This window comes from Pseudophryne corroboree, chromosome 12 (assembly GCF_028390025.1).
Source record: "Pseudophryne corroboree isolate aPseCor3 chromosome 12, aPseCor3.hap2, whole genome shotgun sequence".
Lineage (NCBI taxonomy): Eukaryota > Metazoa > Chordata > Amphibia > Anura > Myobatrachidae > Pseudophryne > Pseudophryne corroboree.
The window spans coordinates 43,068,007-43,083,188 of NC_086455.1; the positions used below are offsets into that span (position 1 = coordinate 43,068,007).

Genomic DNA, 15,182 nt, shown 5'->3' on the forward strand with positions numbered 1-15,182 from the left:
CTTGACAAGGATTAGCTTCTGCAGAGGGAGAGAGTGAAATTGAGCGTACTCTACCATGTCGAAAGCAGACACCCTGAGGCCTAGTACTTGCATCGCCGAGTGTATCGGCACTCTTGGGCGAGAGGGGAAGCATCTTATCCTGTCCCGAAGTTTCAGGACCTTCTCTGGAGACAAGAACAAAACGTTGGTTGTGTGTCTCCAGTAATGCTCTGAGCAGGGACCATCGAGGATTTCTTCCAATTGATGAGCCACCTGTGGGCTTGTAGGAATTGGATTGTCAGTTCCAGATAACAGATGAGAACCTCTGGGGAATTCGCCAGGATCAGCAAGTTGTCCAGATACGGCAGGATCCTGATGCCTTGATGATGGAGAATAGCCGTCATGACTGCCATGACCTTGGTGAAGATCCGAGGAGCTGTAGTCAGTCCAAAATGCAAGGCTTGGAATTGATAATGTAGGTTGCCAATAGCAAACCGCAGATATTGCTGATGCGACATGGCAATAGGTATATGTAGGTAAGCATCCTGTATGTCCAGGGTTACCATATAGTCCTTGGGCTCCAAAAGGTAGAACAATAGAGCGAAGAGTTTCCATGCGGAATTTGGATACCTTCACAAATTTGTTCAAAGATTTGAGCTTGAGAATGGGCCGGGAGGATCCATTCTGCTTTGGAACTAGGAACAGCGTTGTATAGTACCCCCTGCCTCTCTGAGACTGAGGCACCAGGAGGGATTGTACAACCAAATGTAGAGTTTTTGCTTTTAACGGATCCAAAGGGATAACCGTCGAGCAAAACTGCCGAGGGGGACGTGTCTTGAAAGATATGGCGTATCCGTGAGAGACGACTTCCCACACCAAGGCGTCTGAAGTGGTCTTTAACCATACCTGGGAGAACTGCAGAAGTCGGCCCACTACCCTGGGGTCCCCCAGGGTGAGGCCGCCCCGTCATGCAGCAGGCGTGTCTGATTTGGAAGCAGACGGACGAAAAGCCCAAGAACGTTTAGGTTTGGGCTTAGAGCAGGCATGTCCAAACTGCGGCCCTCCAGCTGTTGTGAAACTACATATCCCAGCATGCCCTGTCACAGTTTTGCTGTCAGAGAATGCTAAAGCTGTGTCAGGGCACGCTGGGATGTGTAGTTTCTCAACAGCTGGAGGGCCGCAGTTTGGACATGCCTGGCTTAGAGGTTTTGGAAGCGCGTGCTGGTCTCGGGTACGCCTGACCCTTTGTTTTACCTGGCGGTCGAAAAGAACGAAAGGTGGTACTCTCAGCCTTCGGAGCCGAAGGATTAGTACTTGAGAGACACACAGTTTTGGCAGACGTCAAGTCAGTCACAACCTTGATCAGATCTTCCGCAAATAGTATATCTCCCTTAAAAGGGAGCACCTCCAAGGTCTACTTCGAGTCTAGGTCCACTGACCAGGACCGTAACCACAGAATCCGGCGAGCCAGGATGGACGTAGTAGACGCTTTGGCCGCCATAACACCTGCATCAGAGGCCGCCTCCTGAAAGTACTGGGAGGCTGTGGTATTATATGATAGACATTGTCTGGCATTATCAGGAAAATTCAGAGGTAGCTCTGCCTCAACTGCTTGAACCCAGGCTTCAATACCTTTTGCAGCTCAAGAGGCTGCCATAGTGGGTCTATGTACAGCACCTGCAAGAGTGTAAATAGACTTCAAGCAGCCCTCCACACGCTTATCCGTTGGTTCCTTCAGAGAGGTGACAGTGGTGACGGGCAGAGATGACACCACAAGGCGGGCTACATGTGAGTCCACTGGTGGCGGGGTTTCCCACTTGTTACTTAACTCGGCAGAGATAGGATAACGAGCTAGCATATTTTTAGACAGGGAAAATTTCTTTTCTGGAGACTCCCAGGATTCCGGACGTATGTCAATTAAATGGTCAGAATGTGGCAAGACTAATTTAGTAACATTCTGACGTTTCAATTTATCAGGTTTCTTAAGACGTATCAGGAGGGTCAAGCTCATCATCAATCTGAAGAATCAGTTTGATAGCCTCCACTAAGTCAGGAACATCAACCTTTGTTGTAGATTCCTAATCAGAAGAAGCTGAACCAGTGTCTGATGGATCAGTATATTCCCCATCTTCATCGGATGAAGTATCCGAAACATGAGCCCACTTAGATGACCCTTTGGTCCTAGGAGGGCGAGAGGTAGGTTTTTATTTAACCAAGGACTGATTTAATTGCTGTAACTGAGTTGACAGAGTATCTGCCCATGGCAGATTGACTACAGGGACAATATGTGGCAGTAATGGCACAGGAGGTCCCACAGGGGGCATAAGTCTTGTTACCAGCGTAGTCAGCATATTAGAAAAAGCAGCCCAAGGTGGGTCTTGGTGTGTCACTGGTGCTGCAGACTGACTGGGGGGTGCAGAACACCCAGTACCTGGACCCTCAGTTGAAATATTTCCCTCAGGTAAATCTGTGGCGTCAGCAATGCATGAGGCAGGAGCATCCATAGATTTCCCACTCTGTGCAACAGACATTACTGAGAATGAAGCCTTAGGGCGTAACAGTACAACATAGCCAGACACAGTACCAGACAAAAAAAACATTGAAATGTAACTGCAATTGCAGAGCACAAACAGAGGATTTAAGCGGTATGAGGTGACTGAAACATACAGAGAAAAATACAAAACAGTATATCCTGTGGAACACTATATAATATATGGGACCCTGATGCACTTAGCCCCTTCTCAGGGTACAGAATATAGTGATAGCAATGTGTGTGAGATACACGGAATGGAAACCACACAGCAGCTATAGGCACATACAGTCACATGTACAATGCAGAAATGATTAGATATAACAATAAAACTGCACTGGACTAGCAATACTACATATAGCTATGTATGTATACAGATATAACAATGCACAGTAAAGACTGGATGTATCTCACAGAATACTTGTACTAAATATTCATATAGTTATGCACTTGTTCTTAACTAACGCTGTCTAAACGACATGTAGAATACTTAAATGTAGTGTTCACTCTAGGCTGTTTTAGCAGGGCGCCGCGCCCTGTCCGATTTTTTAAGAGCAAAACCCGCCCTGCCCTTTCTGCGGCGCCCTGCTAAAACAGCCGCCCGCTTTCTGCTCTCTCAGCGTGTAAAAGATGCTGTGCACATGCGGGCAGCATCCATTCACGCTGTGAGAGCGCTTGGGGGAAGCCCAGCACCTCCGTAGGTGCTTGGCACGCCCCCAACAGTGACGACGCAGGCTGAACCGCCCACTTGTATTAAGTGTAATTGACCACGCCCCCTACTTGCATGACCACACTCCTTTTTGCCACCTGCGCCACTGCCCCTCACGGACCGGCGCACTGCCCTGCCCGTCCTCTAGAGTGAACACTACTTAAATGTCCTGTAAATGCACAGCGCTGATGAGACAGACGGCTTTACAGAGGAGACGGTGCCCAACAGTCCCAGGATCAGCGCAGCTCTGTGTAATGGCACCCAAACGTTGACAGGGACTGAGGGGGAGAGATGCAGCTCCAGAGCGGGAACACCTGCTGTAGATGGCGCCTGGGGCTACAGTTCAGCGCCTTATCCCCTCTGCTGGACTTCACCACCGGGTACTATGGAGCCTATGTGAAACGGATTTTAGTAAATCCGACCTGTGCTCCTTGCCCTGGTGGATATAGTGTGGTCCCTGCACAGCCACAGTGTCCACAACAGTGGCGCGGTCCGTCTCTGGAGATCGCGTCTGGATCACGATTTCAGCAGGGCCCATCTGGGGGAACCTCTTAGCCCCTCCCTAACGTGTGGCCACACAATCCAGGAGAGCAGCAGCGGTATGTGTGCCTGAGATGACTGGAGCGCCTCCGCTGTAAGTACCAGGGCTCTATAGAGCGCCGCTGGGGAAGGTGATGGGGCCGCAGCCCTTGAAGTTTGCCTTCTTCTTGAAGAAAAGCTCTTATTAGGCCTGCCTAGCACAGCCCTCCCTCTTAGCTGCCTGCACCAACTCACAAACTGAGCTCCAGTGCCTGGAGGCGGGCATATAGAAGCAGTGGTGCAGTGCATCCTGGGAACAGTCAAAGCTTTAGCCTGTTGGTGCCTCGGACCAAGATCCAACTCTACACCCCGATGTTATTCCCTGTGGAATACCAGTGCAGATATATCTTTTGTATTATTCTAATCATTTCTATAGTCAAAACAGACATAAAAAGTCTATGGCAGGTGGTGCACTTTTCCTTACTGGGTGAAAATAAATTCAGTATGGATTTGGCAACGGTCATAATACAGAACAGCATCCCATTAGTGGAAATAACACGGCAGAGGAAATGTCCCCTACCCCCCTCCCGATGGTGCCTTAGTGCCTAAAGCTAACCTCCCCCAACCCACCTGCCCTGCAATACTTCAGGTCGGGATGACACCTAGCAGGATTCCAGCATCTGTCACCTGACCGCGTCAGCTGCTTAACCACATCCGGGGTGAAAGGTTGGAAGTTAATAGACTAGTCTTTTCTTTTTATTTATAGATGTGATTACTACATTAAGAACGCAAATGTGGAAGATTTAAACACAAAAACTAAGCACACAGCATAGAAATAAACAGCAAGGTGGACTTACATTGGCGCCAGACTTTACTTGTGGTTGTGTGCGTGTAATTAACTTTTTGGAATTTGGTGGATGCTATTTGGGTAGTGGCAGCAAGCCTTTGTTGTGAAGAGACCTGAATGTCTTACAGTTTGAAGATGGTAATATAACTTCAGTACCTAATAACACTGACATGCCACATCTGTTCATTACACACCTGACACAAATACAGCTGCATTTTGAACTGGATATATTTAGATATATATATTCAACTTAGGTTAATTTGCATCAGAATTCTTGCAGTCTGGGAATGGGATATAGTAAAACACTGGCTGTCAGGAACAATACAAACTGTAAAGCAGGGCGATTCAGTCAGCCAAAGCCTCTGGCAATGGGTATAACTCAGACCTGATCCCTGCTGTATGTTTTTGCAGAGGTGTTCGATCAGATTGCTGCCACCCATAAGAGTGAAAACCTGCCCCATGCAAGTGTGCAAATGCATGTGTACACCATCCGAAAACTTTACCGGACATCTGCAAATCCGTTTGGCTACGCGCACACTAGAACAATCATTTGATAGTGAGTGAGTTGCAAAGACTTACTCCTACAGTGCGATACAAACAGGCTGATCGTGTCCGGAGCAGACGTCACACACGCCCTGAAACCACTTTGGAACGCCTGCATTTTTCCTAACACTCCCAGGAAACGGTCAGTTAACACCCACAAACGTCCATTTCCTGTCACTCACCTTGCGATCGAAATTTTTAGACCATTCGGTCACTGTTTGGCGTCGCACCTGCACATTGACTGCATATGCAGTCATTCGATAATCGGCCGCTGTGCGATTTCGCACAAAAGCGATCAGACCCAATGTGCGGTTGTGCACATACGATTGTAAGCAGGGTCATCTTGCCACTTTGTCTCTATTACTCTTATTCCCTATTGTAAAATGGAATGGAATTTAAAAGCACTAGATAAGTAATTTAATATAATATTCACTCTAGGCTGAATTAGCAGGGCGCCGCGCCCTGCTAGAACAGCTGCCAGCTTCCTGCCCTCCCAACGTGTAAAGATGCTGTGCGCACGACATCCATTCACGCTATGGGAGATAGCTGGGGGAAGCCCAGCACCGACGGAGGTGCTGTGCACGCTCCCAACAGTGACGTCGACGGCCACAGACACCCCCTATAGCAACATCTGTGGGCCACACCGCCCACTAAAATGATGTTAGCTTGGCCACACCCCTAATTTGCATGACCACATCCCTGGAGTCCAGCACCCTGCCTCATACTAATCCTAGAAAGAACACCAATAGTTACAGGAAGAATGCCTTGCTTGTAGTTAAATCGCACCTCTCTGGGGCACAAGCAAAATCCAACTTGGTTATCCTGCCTAGATTAAACAGTCACCGTAACAGGGGCTATATCACCAGGAAGCGTCAGAGCCAACTCCACACCAACTGTTACAACAAGTACCAGGACTATGCGTTAGAGGCCCTCCACTGGATGTAGGAATGTGGTCCAAATCTCCTAACACCCACTAATACACAAAAAAGGTTAAATTCCCATTATGTGTATCCTTCTCCAGACTTCAGAGGACAAATTTTGGCAGGGTGTATGAACTTGAGACAGGCAGGAACCTTTTCTTGAATCCAAGCACAAACCCCAAGGAGACTAGGACCACCAATCAGGTGCAGCCAAGGGGGTGGGGCAGGCACACAACCAAAACAAATACATAACAATATACTAGAATATGTATTTGGATACAATTTTACACGTCTCGGAAAATGTACAATGACACCTGATCAAACATGGCTTCTGAAATAAAAAAAGGGCACTGGCTTTAATTTGTGTCAATTTAATTTTCTAAATTATACGTACACAGTATTTTAGGCAATCCGCAACGCTCAGGAATATCAAATTACAATTCCATTCATAAAACAAGTTTGCTTCTCCCAGTAAAGGACAGACCAGAAAGACAGCACTGCCACCTAGTGGCCATTATTTTCTTATAAACTTTATTTAACTTCTCAATTTTAGATATAAAATACATACAAAATATCAATATAAAAAAAACCCAGACAGCTGTACAGAGATATATATAAAACATGGACACATATTGCAGGATTCCCTCATTTACACTTCATATACAGAACATGCCGTGCAGAACACTCTCTCACCGAGATCACCGTCACTAAAATAAAGAAAACAACCGTTTAGAAACCAACCAATAACAGCATCTGATCAGTGTAAAATGGTTTGTGTCAGGGGCTTTCAACATGCCGCCCTCAGCAGTTGTGGACCTACACATGCCAGCACACCCTAGTAGCAACACTGATTGCATGCTGGGATGTGAAGTGCCACACCAGATGGAGGGTCTGCACTCACAAAGTGCAGCCACCAAGGAAATATAGGGTCGCTTTGGCCTCTAGAGTCCAATTTTCATGTTGAATAACCCCGATTTAGAGATTAATTAAGCCTTCGTGCCAAGTCATGACATACAGTAACATTTATGTTGACAGTAGATATATTGGGCAGTATTCAAATGATGCATCACACCCAATCTCCTTTCTAAAGGAATCTCCCGTTATTGCACCCATAGTAATCAGGTTTAGCTGCGTTTTGGATTGGATGCCCTCACTACCCCCCGGGGCTAGTGAGCTGAAATTATACCATTCCTATCAGCAGAAACAGAACAGGGTGTGGAATGGGGTGAAAAGAATTGAATACCGATACCATAGAATGTAAAGGGCACACGAGACATCTGTTTGGCCAGAAGCTACAAAATAACTAGACCAGAGGTTCCCAAACTGTGTGCCGTGGCTCCCTGGGGTGCCACGGGGACACTTGCAAGGGTGCCCTGGGTTGGTGGTCCAGGACCAATTCAAATTATTCATGGTCAATATAATAGGTAAAACCAGTGGTGGCTGCAAGTCATAAAATATGTGGCCAAACAGAAGCAAATCTTGTCCCTCACCACACAACTGACCCCGAGGATGACATATAAACGCGATCTACTTAATGTAATATTTCTTTCTAAATTTCTCAATAAGAAATATTTGGCCTAGGGGTGCCGTGAAAAAAATTCTGATATTCTAGGGCGCCGTGATTAAAAAAAGTTTGGAAACCACTGAACTAGACCCATTTATAAATGACAAGGTCTTGGTTGCTTACTGCAACGGGATGTACCCGAGCCCACAATGGTGACAAACACTGGCCACCAAAGTTTTCCAGGAGAAATAAGAAGCTTGCTACTGTATGGCATCAGTTTTGCCAGTTACTGAATGGGTACATCCGGGGTTTGCTTCCCCTAACTGCACACAAAAGCCTCTGTGTACTGTACCCTCAACATGAAACAAATGTTACCCACCTGCTATGGAAAACGTTACTGTATTGTCTGGCTATGATTCAAAGCGACAGCCAGACAATACAGCAGATTAGTAGGTTTATCTCCAGATATACGGTGTATACTGTGTGGGCTTTCAGAAGTGAATATGTTACACATAGCAAACACGTTCTACTTGCCTAGCACAGGGGTTCCCAAACTCTGTTTTGAAGGACCACTAAGTTTGTTTTCCCAGGTATCCTCACAGAATCACAAGTGAAATAATTGCTCCACCTGTGTCAGTGAGTAAGTACACCTGTGCACCTGCTGGGTGACCTGGAAAACATGAACTGATGTAGCATATTCTAGAATATAATAGCCAGAATCCAATTGGCTGCTATGAGCAACATCTCCCCCTCAAAAGACTCACTTTAGTAAATATTCCTCCCCATGGTCTTTGGCAAGCAAGACTCAAAGGGGGAGATTCAAATGTTTGAAAAGTTGGTTGGGTGTCTGCTTTTTCCCCATCTAATAGACAGGGGGGGGGGGGGGGGGGGGGGGGGGGGGGGGGGGGGGGAAATAAAAAAAAACCCAGACTCCCAACTGACTTTTCGAACATTTGAATCTCCCCCACTATAAGGTCAATACTATTTTTACTAAAATAATGTGAATTTTTTTTTTTTTTTACCCCTTTCACAATTTAGTACAGGTTGAGTATCCCTTATCCAAAATGCTTGGGACCAGAGGTATTTTGGATATTGGATTTTTCCGTATTTTGGAATAATTGCAATCCATAATGAGATATCATGGTGATGGGACCTAAATCTAAGCACAGAATGCATTTATGTATCATATGCACCTTATACACACAGCCTGAAGGTCATTTTAGCCAATATTTTTTATAACTTTGTGCATTAAACAAAGTGTGTGTACATTCACACAATTCATTTATGTTTCATATACACCTTCTACACAGCCTGAAGGTCATTTAATACAATATTTTTAATAAACTTTGTATAATACACAAAGTTATGTACATTGAGCCATCAAAAAACAAAGGTTTCACTATCTCACTCAAAATAGTCCGTATTTCGGAATATTTGGATATGGGATACTCAACCTGTATCACAAATGTACTCAAGGGCAACTGGAGAATTCGGAAAATTCTCGTCCAAGCCCCTAGTAATTTTTTTTTCTTTCTTCAAGTTATTAGACCGCATTTCCAATCCTTGCATTTCCCATTTCAATCTGCTCCAGATTTACTAAAATCGGATTGTGTAAAAAACAAACCAGAGGAGGTCCTGTGATAACAATATCAAGTTGTGTTATTAGGCATTTCCTCTGGTTCTACTACTTCTGCATAGCCTTTTCTGCCTGCTGGCAGTGAAGGCGGAGCTCAAATCTAGACAGGCTGATTACTGTATAAAAAAAATAAATAAAAAAAAATTATAATTTTACCTGCACCAGGGACCGGGCAAGCTCCGATCATCTGTTTCTGTGCTGTTGCCATCAACCACAATTTTGATCAGTAAAGTGAGCTAAGATGCTGCAAAATGCCAGCATTTCTGTTCACTTTACTGATGAACGGGGTCACAAGAGCGGTACACGAGACCGGATGACCAGAGTTCACCAACCAGCATTTCTGGGTGCAGGTAAAAGTAAGCTTCGCAGGAGGAGCGGTAGTCCCGGTAGCCAATGCAACACATGCGTTGTTCTCCTCTTGGAGGAGGAATTAAACAGTTTTGGGAGTCTAACTTTCCGGGATAAACTGGACTTCTTAGACGCTCCAACAATTGTCACTATTCAATTGTTGTTTGGGCGCTCATGGACGTCATGCCCAAACAGAGGGTTTAGATGCGTAAAACAGCTAAATACATCTAAAGTCCTGCTTTGGGCCTTCAAAACAACTGTTTGGAAGCAAGAAGTCCCGAGTTTATTCTCGCAGCCTCCAGAGGCTCGGTGGACGCCAGGCACCTAGACTGAACAATTGAATTGCTGCCATCTATTGGTGGTCACAATAAAAACTGAATCCTCAACCCCCCCCCCCAAAGTATTTTTCAGGAAACATACCATGAGAAGTCGTTTTGGGAGAGGATTTGCAGGGACAGTTTTCTGTGAAGCTCTGTCTCTGCATGTGATAATTGAATACACTGCAAGGAGGTATAAATTATTGCAATGCAAATGTATCTCCCATCTGCATCTAAGATGCTGATTGGGATATATGCCGCAATGCGAGGTGCAATGAGGCAACAGCCACCAAATATTGGAGCCAGTAACACTAACAGCTTGCTGAAGTCACACTCTATAATATCTGTGGACAGCATCCTATTCACAGCACCTTGCAGTCATTGGACGGGCACTACACCCTGATCTGTCTGGCAACAGATTGTCAATGGAGAGAGAGTAAAGGCCCACACACACTAGCTGATTTTAAGCTCAAAGTAGCTTACTTTTGGAGTTTTGAGCTACTTTGAGCTCAAACCCAGCGATGAGTTTGACGCCGCCGCCGTCCGTGGAAAGTGCTTCACCCCCGGTGAACATCACCGGCACAGGGAAAATAGCTCAGTGTGTATGCACTGAGCTTTTTTCCTGCCAGCGATGTTCACGATCGTTGTGCATACACGCTAGGCAGAAATGCCCAGTGTGTATTCACCTTAAGTTGAATGACAGGAATGAGTCAACAGGATAAATAAAATAAAGGAACAATTTTGTTTATGTGGGAATGGGGTTCAACTTAAACATTTGACACCTGGGGCCTATATTCCATTTCTTTACTGGCCATGATGACCGATCCCACAAAGTTAATCTTCTGTACATAAATGGGTACAATTCAGAGTGTGTAACCTTCAGTAAAGATGCAGCAGTCTGCCCCTCTGGGTATCAGAGTTGCAGGCATGCATACACATTTTTTTGAGGATTTCAAGCTGGAAACTTGGTGCAACAATTTAGCACCACAAAAGGGGAAATTCAATTAGCTCCGGTAAATTAAGTGAATTCCCCCCTAAATGAGGTGGCATCCAGCACACCGGAATAAATTCATAGATGGCCACACACTGAAGCATTTATAAGTCTATCCCTGTGCATTAGACTCCCTGAACTCTGGGTCTCCAGCAGTGGCCGCAAGTACAAAAAACAGGAGTGAGGACTGCTGTAACACGGAAAGGCGTGTGCTTCCTGGGAACCTATTGCCACCTACTACTCTATCGAAGGGATGCTTACAGGACTCGGTTTCCAAATCCGCACACAACAGAACAGTGCAGGAGTTCTATGGTCAGAGATACTCACACGACAACAGTGCAGTAGGAGCAAGACACAGCGGAGCAGCAACTGCAGGGGGTGCTACACTGGCTGCAGATGTACCGCTCACAGTGCTTGCACGCTTCTTTGTCGCCAACCGATCGGACACAGGAAGAGCAAGCTTTCGTTCCTCCCACAGGCAGTGCTGCTTAAAGAAAAAGACATCTGTGCAGTCCCGAAAATCACTAGCAACTTTTGCTACCTTTCACAATAGGCAGCAGTTAGACAGAATCAAACATACATCTCTACACATCTATTCAACCCTTTACATTACAGGTATTTAATGGCCTTATTTAGGGATAACTGAATGCTGATATCTCATTCAATTTTTATTTTTTATGTGTAGCAAATGCAGCAGTTATCAGTTGGACCAGTGTATCTGGATCAGTGTTAACATGCCTTGATAAAAGTCTGAGGTACTGCAGATGTTTCTACATAAACAGGAAGGCCCAAGATCACTTTAGTGACCAACTAAATACCACCCGCATTTGGAAATGGCCTAAAAACGAGTAAAGATGTACAGCTACTCTTGGAGAAATGGTTGCATCACAAGTTACAATTAAAGGCAAAGCTTTTCTCTACTGTGATATGCTCCAACTAACTATCCTGGTACAAAGGCACTAGGGAATTGTGCAACGTGTGTGTGTGTGTGTGTGTGTGTGTGTGTGTGTGTGTGTGTGTGTGTGTGTGTGTGTGTGTGTGTGTGTGTGTGTGTGTGTGTGTAAGCCTAACACAACCATGTAGGTTCACATGCAGCGAATATACAGAAAGGCACAAAAACCCCAGTCACATTACCGTGAGGTAAAAGACCTGCACGCTCCATTATAGGTGATTAATATAGCAGCAATCATGGTGTCCAACACTCAGGATTTCCAGTGGTTCTTACATGTCTGAGGGGCTCTGTGCAGCTTCCCATCTTGTCCAATAGTGGTCTGCCCTGTCAGTAATTCATGCACAGGATTATTTCCTTCTGGGTTATTTTTATTTTGGTGCACCCGACTCCCCATAATGGCTTTCGCACCACTGAACAGCAGTTTTTTCGTTTTCTCTAAACAAAAAGGAGAGAAAATAGATTAGCACTACATGGACAATAAGTCATTCGTGTCTTACATCTTTCCTCCACCAACTGCTAGCAGACACAGTGCAACAATATTCTTGAGTTTCTAAAACCTGTAGTTCAACAATTGTACAGCAGACGATTCAAAGTTAATACTAGATGTCAACAACAGTCAGTAAACCAGAAGATTATCAAAGAATGTCCGCATTTTAGGTTATTGTAGCAGCAATGAGGAAGTCATACAAAGAACTTGCATCACTAATGCAAAGCAGACATGTGCTGGGAAAGAACCAGACTACCCACAATGAAGCTGAAGTCAAAAGGGCAGAATTGAATTTGTTTTATTATTTATTATTATTTTTAAAGGAGCAATAATTAACAGGCACCCATTGTTGCAATTCAATTGTTTTGGGTGCCCTTTAGTTATCGTACCCAATTAGTCAGGACAGCAGCGCAAATCAGCTAAACTAATGGGTGCGAACAGAGAAAAGCCACCTGTGCGCCCATACAGTAGACTGTTTCCACATTTAAGCTTGCCATCTTTAGGGGGCGTCAGCTGAAATGCTTATGCTGTGACTAATTAGCATCTGATCGGAGCAACAATTGAATAGCTCCTATAGACACCCATTACTGTAAGTCTGTTGCATTGCCAAAGTTGTACAAGTTTCTCTCCTCTAGGTTTAAGCCTTAAGGGGGATACACACCGAGAGATCAGTGTTTAAAATCTAAGCAATCCGACTAGATTGCTTAGATTTTAAGCATGGACCTGCCGTGTGTATGCCCCCAGCGATAGCGATGTGCGGGGCCGTTGTGAAGTGAGCGCCCCCCTCCATCAGCACAACGCGCTGTGCAGGGGGGGGGGGAGAGATGTGTGCTGAGCGGTCTGTTTTAAGATCGCTCATCACACATCTCTCCCGTCAGTACCCCCCTTAACAGTCCTGAATAGACAGTATGGTAAGCCTATCCTTTTAAACCGGGAAACTCATGAATTACACAGATTCTGTGGCTGGCTTGCAGCCTGTATTTCACTTTGTTGTAATCAGCCACAGAATCTGTGTAATTCATGTGTCTCAGTTTAAAAGAGATCGTATGGTAAGCCTATGAATAGAAGTTAAGGTGCCGAAACGTTAAATTTGATTAAAAATTCAATAATCAAGCAGAAATTATAAGGGACAGCACAACTTACAGCTGCATTAAATACCACTATTACTGTTCACTAATAGTATGGGGACCATTTACCAAGGTTAAAAGGTCAGTGGGAAAGGGCTAGAAGTGCCATCATTCCACGTGCATGAATAAACGACTACATCAGACAAGTAGCAAGAAACAATAAAGCAGCTCTGCAATTATTTACAACACAGCTCCTCATTAGAATAAGTTCAAAAGGAACAAGTGTCCATACACTGGAAATGTCAAGTACCCACTCCATAGACTACATCATCGCCAGTCTCTGCCCCTAAACTGGCATAGATCCATCCCCATTACATAATACCAGCCTAAGTTCTTGCTCCAATAAAACAAGTGCACAAATCAGTAACAGAACAGTCACACAAACATGACCCTGACCAGTCACTACGGGAGCTGCAGCAAGCTACACGTTTTCAGCTCTTGTGGTACTACAGGTCCCAGCATAGCTCCACAAAGGAAAGACGGACATTCAGGGACAGCTGCTGAGCCATGGATTATATACCACTTTGAGGAACTACAAGTCCCAGCATGCACCGGCCTACCAGGGGAGCCCGACGGCAACCAGACCCCTCTTACCAAAGATCTCCCGCTTGAGGTGCTCGCCGCACACGCCCTGGCTCAGCTCCTTCTGGCTGATGTGAGTCTTCAGCTGCGGCGGGGCCAGACTTTCGAACGGGTACGAGCGCTTCGGCATGGCGGCGCCCGGCGGAGAAAGACCTGACTAACACAAGCACGCCAACTCTCACGTCAGCCCACTGCGCATGCGCAAACGTACCTTTCCTGACGCTTGGGATTTACGTCATACGTTCCCCCAATCAGAGATCGCGGAGGAAGAGACACTCGGCAACTGATTGGCTAGCAGGGAAATAGGGGCGGCACCGTGATCACCTGTAGACTGAGTGTTTATATATACCCCGAAATATCACGAGGTTGAACTTATTCATGAAGCTCTGAAAGAAGTTGCTCGTGGCACCCAATCAGCATTGACGTAAAATTTATAATTTGCATACTATAAAATTATACAGAGCAGCTGATTGGTTGCCATGGCTCACTTCTCCACTCTTTTCACTTCTTCATGAATAGGCCCATTCTTATTCCTACTACAGATTTTTCTTCAGAGCATGTTGTATTAAAACCTTTAAATCGGGTTTGATCTCTCCGTTGATAATATATTTTGGGCATGAATAAGGCTGGCAGAGTGGGCGCAGACACTATGTTTTATCATTTTTGTATAAGTAGCTGTAGTTTTGCAAGAGTTACATACGCATACCTCCCAACTGTCCCGATTTCAGCGGCACAGTCCCGCTAATTAGACACTGTCCCTCCCACAAGTTGCAGTGTCCCGCGGGCGGGGGAGCAGTTGGGAGATCCTGTGATCACCGCTGCTCTACTTTGCAAAGCAGCCGGTGATCACACTGAGGGTAGCTAGGGGGCTGCCCAGCAGCTCATGGTGCGCTGGACATGCCCCCAAAATGATGAAAACGGGGGTCGCGGCAATAGGTTATGCCCCCTTGCCGTGAGACCCCTCCCCTTTGTCCAAAGCTCCGCCCCCTTTTAGCCGCAGCACGATATGTCCTGATTCCAGAGGAACGGAAGTTGGGAGGTATGCATATGTTGTTGGACTGGGGCATGAAGGGCCCACCAGGGAAATGCAGTGGTAGGAGCCCTGTTTATGGGTGTGGCCAGACTCTAGAGAGGGCGTGGCCAGCTGCCTAACCATCAAAGAGTGCATGGGCTGGGGGCTCCTAGATAAAT

General features: G+C 45.7%; 1 protein-coding gene across 2 annotated transcripts; it reads right to left on the minus strand.

Annotated features, from left to right (window-relative positions):
* Positions 1-6,402: 6,402 nt before the first annotated feature.
* SIVA1 (SIVA1 apoptosis inducing factor) lies at positions 6,403-14,186 on the minus strand. Of its 2 annotated transcripts, none has more exons than XM_063947418.1 (4): positions 14,004-14,186; positions 12,069-12,230; positions 11,171-11,327; positions 6,403-6,754 (listed from the first exon to the last, which is right to left on the minus strand). In XM_063947418.1, the coding sequence occupies exons 1-4, from the start codon at positions 14,119-14,121 to the stop codon at positions 6,697-6,699; spliced, it is 495 nt and encodes a 164-aa protein (XP_063803488.1). In that variant the 5' UTR covers positions 14,122-14,186; the 3' UTR covers positions 6,403-6,696. The 2 variants fall into 2 exon arrangements, with proteins under 2 accessions (XP_063803488.1, XP_063803487.1); XM_063947417.1 differs by having other exon boundaries at positions 11,171-11,330.
* Between the last annotated feature and the right edge of the window lie 996 nt (positions 14,187-15,182).